This window comes from Brienomyrus brachyistius, chromosome 4 (assembly GCF_023856365.1).
Source record: "Brienomyrus brachyistius isolate T26 chromosome 4, BBRACH_0.4, whole genome shotgun sequence".
Classification (NCBI taxonomy): domain Eukaryota; kingdom Metazoa; phylum Chordata; class Actinopteri; order Osteoglossiformes; family Mormyridae; genus Brienomyrus; species Brienomyrus brachyistius.
Genome location: NC_064536.1, coordinates 21,356,301 through 21,368,667, shown reverse-complemented (window position 1 = coordinate 21,368,667; position 12,367 = coordinate 21,356,301). Strand labels below are relative to the sequence as shown.

General features: G+C 42.2%; 1 protein-coding gene across 5 annotated transcripts in view; it reads right to left on the bottom strand.

Moving 5' to 3' along the window:
* The window catches only part of LOC125740050 (RNA-binding protein 33-like), a 35,035-nt gene extending 24,831 nt beyond the window's left edge, over positions 1 to 10,204 (bottom strand). For all 5 annotated transcript variants that reach the window (XM_049010749.1, XM_049010750.1, XM_049010752.1 and 2 more), the window contains exons 1-5: positions 10,018 to 10,204; positions 9,217 to 9,292; positions 8,833 to 8,881; positions 5,101 to 5,174; positions 1,591 to 1,903 (exon numbers count right to left, since the gene is read on the bottom strand). In XM_049010749.1, coding sequence (XP_048866706.1) covers positions 1,591 to 1,903; positions 5,101 to 5,174; positions 8,833 to 8,881; positions 9,217 to 9,292; positions 10,018 to 10,036 — 531 coding nt within the window. In that variant the 5' untranslated portion in view covers positions 10,037 to 10,204. The remainder of the gene's footprint in view (positions 1 to 1,590; positions 1,904 to 5,100; positions 5,175 to 8,832; positions 8,882 to 9,216; positions 9,293 to 10,017) is intronic.
* Between the last annotated feature and the right edge of the window lie 2,163 nt (positions 10,205 to 12,367).

Below are 12,367 nucleotides of genomic sequence, written 5' to 3'. Positions count from 1 at the left end.
CCATCAGTTGAAATTACTACCATCTAGCAATATGGTGTTTTGGCATACTTTGGTTCATTCTGACCATATTTATATCATTCCAAATCAGTAGCATCAAGGAAAAAAAAAAATTTTCACGGAGCATTTCAAATATGTTTACGAATGTTTTTAAAAACGTTATTTTATTATTTAAAAATCATTCATTCAGCTTCATAGTATAATGACATGTTTTACTAGATTGTTAATGTATATTTAGTTCAATAGTAACATCTTTTATGGATTATAAGCATATATTCAGCTTGATGAGAACTGTTTCTTTGACGTTTTATTACATTAATAACGGAGCCTATATTTAGCCCGATAGCAACATATTTTATTTATTATTACCTAGAGAGATATTTTTTTAAGGATCCTGCTCCCTTTTTCCTCCTAATCTTTTTTCCTCCTCCTAATCTACAAACAAGAGATATACCGCTTTCTTCTTTATTTTTGTAAGTGACACGTTTTACACACAGTTACATTTTTAAAAAATGACTCGGGTTTCAGATATAATAAAAAGGGTTCGCTCAACCATCATAACCCTGGCTTTCATTCCTCTAAGGGTCATAATAAATCATCCAAGCCTACGCAGATCCTCACGCACGGCAGGCAGGATTCCTGAAGGCACATCACCGGGGAACAGACAGAAACCCTGAGCACTTTCCGATCAGCGACCCTGAGTGTACATCAGAGGTACAGGGCCACAAGCAACCCAATTTACGTGCTCCAATCTGCGTAGTCACAAAGGACTGCCTACAGAAGCGACTCTGATCCCACATGCTGGGCACAGAAGCAGCACACAGTCCCTGACATAGGTAATTACCCAAGAAACTGTCTATTATTACCGATGCAAACCCACAAAGACCTGGCCACAGCAGGAAACACCATCGCCCTGAGCCAGCCAAGGGAGGTTAACCCCTTACACCGAAACGTCACATCTAAATACCCGTGAATGCCGACGCTGACCCCAAAGGGGTGGAGCCGACCTTGCACACAGCCATTCAGGCTTTCCACATAAAACCAATTTCAAAGAAATGGTGAGCTTATCTTCAGATAAGCAGAGTAACACGTCTCTTTCACGTGATGATAAATGGGCCGCCGCAGACGGACAGCAGCCCAGATCCATGCTTTAAGCTTGTTACAGGGATATAAGCAGCCTAAATAGAGAGGAGCATCAATCATGTCACCGTGCCCCCCCCTCATGCCCCACAGAACTGTACCCGCATCTTTAAAAGGTCAATAATCTTTTCACCTGTGAGGAACCATAAGATTGTGTCTCAAGCCCAGATAAAAGACTGCGGCATTAACCATCTCTGACAATCAGCTGCAAACCGGCAGGACACAAAGCCCGCCCGCCTCCTCCCTCCCCCTCCCCATGCCCCGCACCCAAGATCACAATCCCATGACGGCTATGATCTGGTGGAGCGGCATCACCGTCCAGCAAACAAGCTGTCAACAGCAACTCTGTCAGACAGCAGATGAATAAACTGGTAGAGACTGATAATGGATCAGCATTGAGGAACGTGTATGTCACCCCCTCCACCCCGAGGACCCACGGAAGGCAGAGCTCACTTGAAACTCGTCGTCCAGGGGTTCACTGATCTCTAGGTCGAGGACCTCGTCCTGGTAGGCCTGCTCCTCGGCTGGCTCATCAGCATACTCCAGCTGGTCCTCGGGCAGCTCCGAGCCGTCCGCCCCATAGGTGTCCGCGTAGTCCCCATGCGTATATCCCTCCGCTGCCACGTCTCCGCCCTCGTATTCTTCTACGCCCATGCCATCGGCGTCATCACCCACGTAGTCCGTCTCCTCCTGTGACTGCTCTTGGAGGTCAAAGGTCACGTCCAAGCCGGCTGTGGCATTTAGGCTTATAACCATCGCTTGGCCACTGCACAGTGAGAGGGAAAGATCCATACTAAACAAAATGGGCCTCATCCTGGGTTATTCCCTGCCTGGTGCCCATTGCTCATATGGAACCCCACAACCCTGCATACGACAGGCAGGTATGCAGCATGGATAGACGGAGAGACTTCAAAATCAAGTCGAAACTGATCTTCCTGAACATGCTGCATTCAAAGTGATGGCACTGTGTGGCCAATGAACTGTTTAAGTTACTCTTTCCTTTAACGCAGTGTTCTGCTACCCAGTTCTCGGGGATCCCCAGACAGTCCACTCCTTGCCAGCTCCTGAACCAGCCAATCAAAAACACTGACTACCTGGTACAAGGACAAAAAAATTAGGACTGTCATAGGGGCCCCAAGACTGAGTAGAGAAACACTACTTATTTGACTATCCCTGCCGGCCCCTGGAGGATGGGCTCCCCCTTTGAGTCTGGTCCCTCCCAAGGTTTCTTCTTTCTTGGGAGTTTTTCCTTGCCACTGTCGCCTATGACTTACTCACTGGGGGCTTTGGGTGAGGATGCTGTGAAGCGCTATGTGACAAAGTAATGTTGTGATAATGCGCTATATAAAAATAAATTTGTTGTTGTTACTTCAGAGGGAAGTACACGTAGTTTGAAGACTACAAGCTATATCCAAATAACATGCACAATGTCCATTATTTTCAAGCACAAAAGTCACAGTGATAATCGAGGGATTTCCAGCAAAATAACCAAAATCTGGAACTTGAATTCTCCGTAAGGTACAGCACAATAATATACTTATTTACTTACAATAAATAAATACGTATCTACCATAGTGTAAAACAAAAGTGATTGACTTTTAAGGGGCATTTTAGTTTGTGCATAAGCCAGAGTCTTTTGGGGTAAAACATTTATAACAGACAGTGATAAATCTGTGAATATTGTGTTCGGAACAAGGAAAAACATGCCATCTCTGTGTCAAACAAATTTGAACTCTTCAGACAGCAGGTAAACAGGTATAAAATTTATAATTTGTAGATGTAACAAAACAAAAACAGTTGTCACAATGAAACAAAAACATTTGTCACAATTGCAAATTAAATCTGCTAACAGTTGCACCATTTTAACCATAAATTACAAAAGCACAGACTCTTAACCTGGTTAACTGGAATCTAGAGTCTGAACAGATTTTAACCCTCTGGGGTCGACGATGATGCCGCGTATCATTCTTGTGTATTTCAGTTAAATAACTCGCTGGAATCTTAACGTAGAAATATGAAAAACCGCTGGCTAAATCCCTAATCTGTCTTCTTTTCACAACATCCATTGTCGGAAGCATTAAAGTTTTAAAAATTAGGTTAAACAGACAAAATGGTTAAACCATGTCACCTTTCTTTGTTTTACCTGCATCAGGGGTGTGTGGTATCGCCCTCACAAGAAGATCGCTATTCGCATTCTAAATAGCTGCATTACTGCGTATTCAAATCACATTTGCATGGTAATTTGATGAACAACACAACGGTGAAATGCGATCCAAATACATCCCCATCAGCACCATGGGGGGGGGGGGGGGGGGTTAGGGTTAGGGATGTGGCCAGTGGCCAGCACTATGAAGCGGGGTTACTGGCTTATTGGGGTAACTATAAGGTAGTCTCAGCAAAATGTAAGTGAACGAATATGAAGTCCATTTAAACTGTGGTACCTTAAATCCGACAAGTTACCCCGATAAGCCAGTAACCCCACTTCGTAATACAGGCCACCGGTGTGAATGGCTCATGCGTACACGAGAGCTGAATGGAAGGAGACCAGAAATACTGACATGAAATAGGTTTTTCCTATTTATTTATCAAACTGAATGTTGCAACTACACCATTTATTTAGTCATCTTCATGTAGCCAAGACTTTGGTGATCAGATATCTGGGATCAAAACAAACTGGCACCATTGCTTACTATGTACTTTCATAATGTTTCTGCAAGTGTTCCAAACTGCAGTTTGCAATGTCTATACTTTTGTGTCAAATTACAAACTTAACATAAATCTGACATATTTACAAAGTACACTAAGATTAAGATGAGTTTAATGCCTAAACAAATATATAAGATGTTGGAAATTATGCTTGTTGCCATTTATGTATCGCCTGTAAGTTTACAGAGTGACACTTAGGTCGCTCAGGAAAGAGTGCAGGTCAAAGTGCACAAAACATGTTTTCTTGCTGATAGATGCTAACCGCAGTTTTAACTGAACGGAAACTCAATTTTGAAATAGATGTTGTGAAATCGCATATGCTTGTACATCTAATCGTTTTGTTCCACTTAGCAACATTAGGCATTATTATAAACGCTCATGTGTTATCGACAATATATGGTATTACTGTATCATGTGACACCTCTACTGCTATGCAAATGGAAGTGCTTAATAAAAGGAACTGCGAGAGAAGTCCTCCTCCGAAGTCGAGAGACAAGTCTCTGTGACCGGACTGGGCTTCCCTCGCATCGAGATAAAGAAAACACCGGTGTGGCGTCTTGCTTTGTATCCAGAGACTGGTCACCCAGCAGGGGTTCAACACCTAAGCTGAACCCAACATTAGAAATAATTTATTTGCCATGAATTAAATTTATGATACTGAATGAAATGTGTGACCATGCGCCAGTCAGTGAAAGTATGTTCCCTACCCCTAGACCCCAGAGGGTTAAACAATTTCACTTTTCACCAAAACTGATCCATTGCTGCTGCATTACTTGAAAACTCTCTAGGAGAAATCACTAGCATGCTTTCCTAAAACACTCAGAGGACTAAGAGACAGGATTAGTTTAGTTGCTTGCTACAAATACATGAGATTGCTATAATTTTCTATTACAGCTGCTAAGAATAACAGAAATGGGGCTCAAAACCAATTAAAAATAATATTCCATTTCAGAATATGTGGAATGCATGACAGTTAATCCCCAAGGCCTGCTAAGCTAGCGCCCTGCCAACACCAGCATATTAAATGTCAGCCACACAATGGGAATGAGCATTTTCCTGCTTTATCCGCACAGATGAGGAGAACAACATTTCACCGGAGTGATAATTCCATCGAGGGTCGAAAGCAGGCATTTGGGCTTTCTGTTAGGGACGTGACGCGACCCGGCCGAAAAGCTACAGAACGATGCACGAAAAATATCAACCTTTCAGGTGCAGGTAACCTTTACGGCTGGACGCAGGCCGACGGCGTCACCTCACCTCATGTTCTGGTCTTCCTCATCACTCTGCAAAAGGTCATCGTTTAGCTCTTCATCTGAGCCTTCTGAAGGATTCTGGGAATAGGGATCACAGAGATGGCGTTCATGGCATGGCAGGAGGACACCGCAGCCCCAGTGGGCAAAACACACACAATGTACGGGAAAACAGGGGGGGGGGAAAGCTCCAGTAACCTTCCCTTTGTCTAAAGCCTAAACTGCTAGACTGCAATAAAGAAAAAGGACACCACTGAATTTTTGCTGAAATGGCCGTTGAAAACGACCAACTCTGGAGACCGTAGAGTTCCATAGTGAAGTAAATTTAATGTAAAATTTTATTCAATATGAAACAAAAACATTTGTGGATCTGTGAAAAATGTGTAAGTTCATTTCAGCGTTTCAGCCAGTCTGGGGCCTTCCACAAAGAAGGCGATCTTAGCCTCTAAAGTCAAGGATACGACACAGTGATTTACCAGAAGACACCAACAGAAGACCTAACAGATTTGATAACTCCATATTAAAAACAACTTCTCAGCCCATGTCAAAGGTCACAAGGTGTGGAGCTCACCAAATACAAGTGAGGGAGAAAAGGCGCAAAATGTGTAAAGAATTACTTAAAAGTGATGGCCAAACCATCCCCTCCCTCACACATGAATGATCATGCACGCCTGTGTTAGCAGAGGTGTGGCTATAGGACAGCTTTCAGAGAAGGCCAGGAAATTATTTTGGGTGACATTATGTAGCTGAAACATTGTCCTCGTTTAATATCCAGCATAAGAGATGGTGAGAAACATCCCTGGGTCCTGGGATAGCGTCAACATAAATGTATTAAATCATAAAAATAATTGACTATATTATTACCCCAATTGTTACATGTTCAGCCATCCATCCATCCATTTTCCAAACCGCTTATCCTACTGGGTCGCGGGGGGTCCAGAGCCTATCCCGGAATCAATGGGCACGAGGCAGGGAACAACCCAGGATGGGGGGCCAGCCCATCGCAGGGCACATTCACATACCAGTCACTCACGCATGCATACCTACGGGCAATTTCATAACTCCAATTAGCCTCAGCATGTTTTTGGACTGTGGGGGGAAACCGGAGTACCCGGAGGAAACCCCACGACGACACGGGGAGAACATGCAAACTCCGCACACATGACCCAGGCGGAGAGTCGAACCCAGGTCCCAGAGGTGTGAGGCAACAGTGCTAACCACTGCACCACCATGAAGATGTTTTATTGATTATAACAGTATATTTAGCTTGACATTTGCTCAACTGGCATGATTTAAATTATTTCTGTGATAAATCGATAGAGATACTGCTTTAGGGATACACATTTAGCTACAGACCTAATTATATTAACACATAACCAAAATTCTTACACACAAACAGTAGCTAAACACTATAATGCTGAACAGTTATACATGAAGAGCTCTTGTGTTATAAAAGCTGTAACAGTTAGTAAGATGGCTACGCACAGTTAACAGGGCTTCCCACTCTACACAGAGATCCACAACGCTTCTAGCAGCGAACAATGTTACATAATTTGCTGCCCAGTATTACAGCTGTTGCATAAGCTATGCAAAGGTATGGCGGATATGAAAAATTCATACAGCAAATTAAAACCCGTAAACCACCCAGCACTAGTTCTACCTCTTGTAAAGTATGATCTTTGAGGCTTTGATCATGTGTTTATTTGCAGTGGTTCGACTTCCTGGTGATGGGTGCCTGATGCAGACGACTTCAGCATGTTCTAGAGTAGTGCTTCTCAAACTAGTCCCAAGGATCCCCAGGGTCTTCACGTTTAGGGCAAAAACATGGACCATCAGAGAGGAACAAAACACAGTTCTAGAGAGCTGTATGGGGGTGTTGTGTGGCTCATCGGATCTGGACATCATGTCAGAAGGCTGCCGGATCAAATCCGAGAGTCGGTAGAGGGACATCACCATTGGGCCCTTGAACAAGGCCCTTAACCGCCAATTGCTCCAGGGACTGGCTGATCCCGATTTCTCAGTTACAAGGCAATTCAACAAATGTGTCTGATAAATGTAAATACAGGACTTAAAATAAAGAAAAATATGTATGGTATTGATCACTTTTGAGGCCCGTCCTCTAGTCATCGACATCACTTTAAATAGCCAATCACTACGTGGAAAACAAATGGCATATTGTCTTCCGAAAACACATTAACGTGACATATTTACCCAACATTATCTCCCAGTCCCTACTTATGAAACACAGAAGATGGTGGAAGATAAAGTCACTGACATGAAATAGGTTTTTCCTATTTATTTATCAAACTGAATGTTGCAACTACACCATTTAGTCATCTTCATGTAGCCAAGACTTTGGTGATCAGATATCTGGGATCAAAACAAACTGGCACCATTGCTTACTATGTACTTTCATAAACATAAATGTACTTTTTATGAAACTATGTGTTTCATAAACAGCAAGTATGAAAATGACTATGATTGACTCGGAGAAAGGTTGCAGCGTTCATGCAAAAGCAGCGGCAGAAAACTTTGACCTAATTTTTTAAACACATACAAGACAACCTTCAAAAGGAATAATTATTAAAATTGTAATGCTAGCAAAGTCTTGTTTCCTATGAAAAAGTAATAATGTTTTAGTGAAACCTAAACCTCCCACATTATAAAGTCTGGATAGTATGAAGTCATGACAAGCCTCAACCTAGATAGTGTGGTCCTTGAGAATGAGAATTACACATGCATAACATCACACATCACCCAGCCCTATAATATACTATAACCATTTTTCGCTAAGAAATACCCTGCCTCGCATTGTGATGTCATTCAGTGGCTATACCAGTTTATATGCCCATGTACCAAAAGAATGGCATCTAGTGCAGTGGAAAAGCGTCCAAAGGCACTTGGGCTCTCATATTTCTAGTACTCCTCTCAGTAATGGCACAAATGTCAAACGAGGTTCCTGGTATCGAATTCTTTAGCAGATCATGCTCCACGACCAACTTCAGTTGCACATATGATGCAAATTCTTCATCTTTAACAGATATGTGGCAAAACTGAGAAAACAGACGACACAGTGCCATTTCCATGTTTGAAACTACACGTGCATAATCGTCAACGCACAGATATTACGTTATCAGCAAAACTGACATTTCAGATCAGTCAAATTAAAAGTTGCCGATCGAGTTAGACTGAATGCTGGCTAATTTAAAATCAGTTAACAATTGATAGGATCACCTTTAATTCCGATCACAGGAACAAAGTTCTGTGCACAGCTTCACACTACCTCCAAACCCAAAATCAGGGCAGAGTGAAGCCACTCCTGCCAAAAATGACTCAAGCTTAGCAGGATATTTATTCTATCTAAAATGCAGCTCACGCCCCTTACAGTGTCCCCCTGATCATCATCATTTTTTTGGGAATAGCTGAACTGTCACCTGGTCCATCTGCATTTCATCACAAACAGAAAGGCACAGGAGACGCACACCACCAGGCATTCCAAAAAAAACTGCACCAGTGGAACAGGGAATGTGTTACTAAGTGTGACAGCGATTCTGTCGCTTTTCAGCTTCTGTACAGTTGTACTTAAAGCATCTTTTAGATCAGTCTCAAAACAGGATAAATAAACAGAACGCACATTTAAAATTTAATGACATGTAACGGCTACACCTCCAGAGGGCAGGTGTTTTAAGTTCTTTCATGACACATCCACCACTCCCTTGCCTGTGCCCAATAAGCTTACCTTCCGAGACGTCAGCCAGTCCTCCTCAAGCAATTCCCCTTCCAGGTCACTTTTGGGCGGGAGGGAGAACACACACAAACTTCTTCAGATGGATTCATGTTTGCAAATATATTGGCATAATTACTGGGACAAAGACAACAGAGCATTCGCTACAAGAATCAGCACCATCAAATCACAATTTAGAGGGAGATAATTTATGTTTATCGTATAGAAATGGTCAGGGTAGGTGCTGCTTAGGTTTGTGATTTGACTAGATACTGGAAATTCAAATCAGATGCTTTATCATCTGAATGACAAAAAGACATTCATGTGTAGTTGTAGATCCCACAGACTACCGTCGACCGCACGGTGCCACCTTAGAAACGAAAACAAGGCAATGATTACCTGTCAAAATCTTCATCTCCCCTTCTCCTTCGTGATCTCTCAGCTCCTGGCTTGTCGTATTCGTCGAAGTCGTCATCTGAGGGGGAAAAAGGAGGCCACGCGATCACAATGGCACATTTCAGCCATCGACAGACCATCGTCAAATTCTGGAAACAATGCACGGCCTTTCAGACCGGTTTATAATACACGGGACAAGGAGCCAGCCTGGCGCCACAGCATGTTGCATCAACAAATGTGTACATAGAAGACAATGCCCGGTACTGCATACGGCCCTTCACTTACAAGCCAGATCATCTCCAGGATATATAAGGAGGCGATCTGAAGCTGTACGTACGGGTACTGAGACGAAAACCACCGCCTGTTTTATTCAGCCCCGGATTACTACCATACCAACACCTAGTTACAATAACAATACTAAATTTCCGAGATAATTCGGGGTTATTGCACCATTCTCGTCGGATAACCGTGAAACGCTGTTTACTGTAACCGAAAGAGGGCCTTCGTGTAAATAAGAGGCTACACGCATTGCTAGTTAACCCCAGCGGAAAGTCGGACGCGATGGCGACCCTCAACATTTTAATTTTTCTGTCTTTCTGGACAACCTCCTGGACCCTGGAGAATTTTAGGGGTCTTTTAGCCACGTTAAAATCCCTCAAAGGGTACATTTCAGTGACCCCTCCGAACGGACGGCACGGGGCACACAGTCCGGCTACGGGGTTGCTCGGCCAGGCCTCGTTTTGTTTAAAGCCTCCAGACCGTCCGTTGCGATTAAATCTGTACTGCGGAGAGGCGACCTCGTACCCCGTGCGCTGGCGGCCATGGCGGACGGCTTCAGGGCGCTGCGCGGAGTTCCTTAACCGGCTGCGGAGTGCATTGAACAAGTTGGTTTATTTAGTCTAGGATACGGTTTTCGGTGTACCCCGTAACCAATCTGCGCTTTCTCAACATTATCGCAATATGGCGGACGGCAGCCGCCGCAGTGCATTTTGGGACGCGGGAGGGCTAGCGGTGCTGAGCGTGCGCACTAAACGGCAATTCCTTTAAAGCGCTGGCATTCGCCGGGTGACTTATAACGGCTTTCCCTCCGTGTATTTTTTTGTACTGAATCATACAGATGTGAAAACTTTTACATTTTACGTTTAGTTACTGCACTGCACCAAAAATCAGAAGCTTGTTTTTTATTTTCTTTAATCCGTTGCTTTGGTTTCATATCCAGGTGTTGCCAAAATAAAAGAACTTTATTTAGAAAGAAGAGTTGTATGAGTGGGTTATTTGTATCATTATAGGTATAAAAGTTTTAGATATAAATATAAATAACACATGGTTATTTCAGATCCGTTACGTTTTAGCACTTAGGCCTATTTATAGAGACAGGCACGGTATCCATCCATCCATTTTCCAACCCGTTTACAGGCACGGTACTATTTGTACATTTGCAGGGTAAACGGCATTTTTTTTTCTTTTTACGTCAAGCCAAAGATTGCTGGTGTTCTTTGTCATTCAAACAATTTTAAGCGATAAATGACGTTTAATATTTTTTTTATCCCTTCATAGATTTCAGCCCCATCTTGCTTGAACACGCTGAGAGTCAGGTTTTCACACGCATAACGAAAAAGTATGGGAAACTACATGGGCGGTATCACTGTGACTAGCATTTGTTAAAAGGTAAATGTTGGGGGAATCGTTTCCTGGCAATTATACATTCATAAACCAGATATATCGACCAATACGTTATATTATTCCTTTGTACTGTCTGTTTCAGGTTAGTATGTATTATATACAGCTAGTTCTATTGCAATATATTAATTCAGTAGACCTATAGGACAATTAAAGAACTAATACAGTAACTGAAACATATTTATTGCAATTTTCAAGCATTTGCCACAGTTAATATAATCTTTTAAAGGTGATGAAAAACTGCCACTGTCTTACCAGAATCACACCATCTTTGTACTTCAGTGGAACTAACTTTGAGTTTGAGACTGTGGTTTGTGCTTTTCCAAGCAATTACATAGCAGGCCTTTAGTTTTTCAACTGTGATTAGTCAGGTCTTCTCTTGAATGCACCAAGGGAAAATATTTGTCACTGCATCGACATCTCTCTCCTTGTGAAGTATTCCCCTGGCATCTAAGCGAAACAATGCTAGTCCTGTCCTGTACTGTCCTGAGACAATAATAAGGCTCTTACTAGAACAGGTTGAGGCTTGAGATCTTCACTACAATCCACGGGAGAGATGTACAGAGCCGACAGTGAAGGGGCTGCCCCTTAGTATACTTGTGTACAATTTCATTTCTCCTTTAATCTCCTGTCTAGCCAGAATCAGAAATATTTTTGCAAGGTCATTGTTTCACTTCCTTATCCTTTGTTGTAATTATTGTCATAAACATGCTTCTGATGCAAGGCAAATATAGGATATAGTAGCCTTATATAAATACTGTAGGGTGAGTGTTGTTAAAATGGGACACTTTCGGAAAATTTGCTTTCCGGGGTCTTGAATGCTAACTTGATACTATTCCAAATACACGAATGCTCCGTTTACACAATATAGTAGAGTCAATAAAGTATTACTAAACACATATATTAACTGTTTACATATATTAACAGTTTAACTGTCCCATTTTCACAATACTTGCCCTATAGGATATAGCATAATTTTAATCACCTATCATGAACTAATTCTCTACAGTTTCAAACACATGGCTTCAATATAATTTTGCAAGCAAGCCACACTCCCTCACAGATAGCTTCTTCTTTTGCAACTTTGTGCCCTTGCATCTTTCCCAACTCAGTAAATTTACACAACCAGCAATGTATACATCACCTACATCGTGGAGCTTGTGGTACATCAAGCAAAGGGGTCGATTCATTATCCTTGGAACGGGATACTCAGAATCAATTCCTTATTACCTTTTCATGTGCGATGTTCAAGGACGCCCCTTTTCTAGAATTCTCTTAGCTGACAATTTCAAATTCAAGCAAAAATAATGGAAATGTAAATTCGTTATCACATAGCACAGACAACCTCCTCAATAAATATTATTGTTTATCCAGCTTCTGTTGATAATTTGGGCCGATTTTAGATGGTTATATTATAAAGAAACACTTCATTTTCGGTTTTCCTTCAGACCAGCATATCCTCCTTTCAGGAACT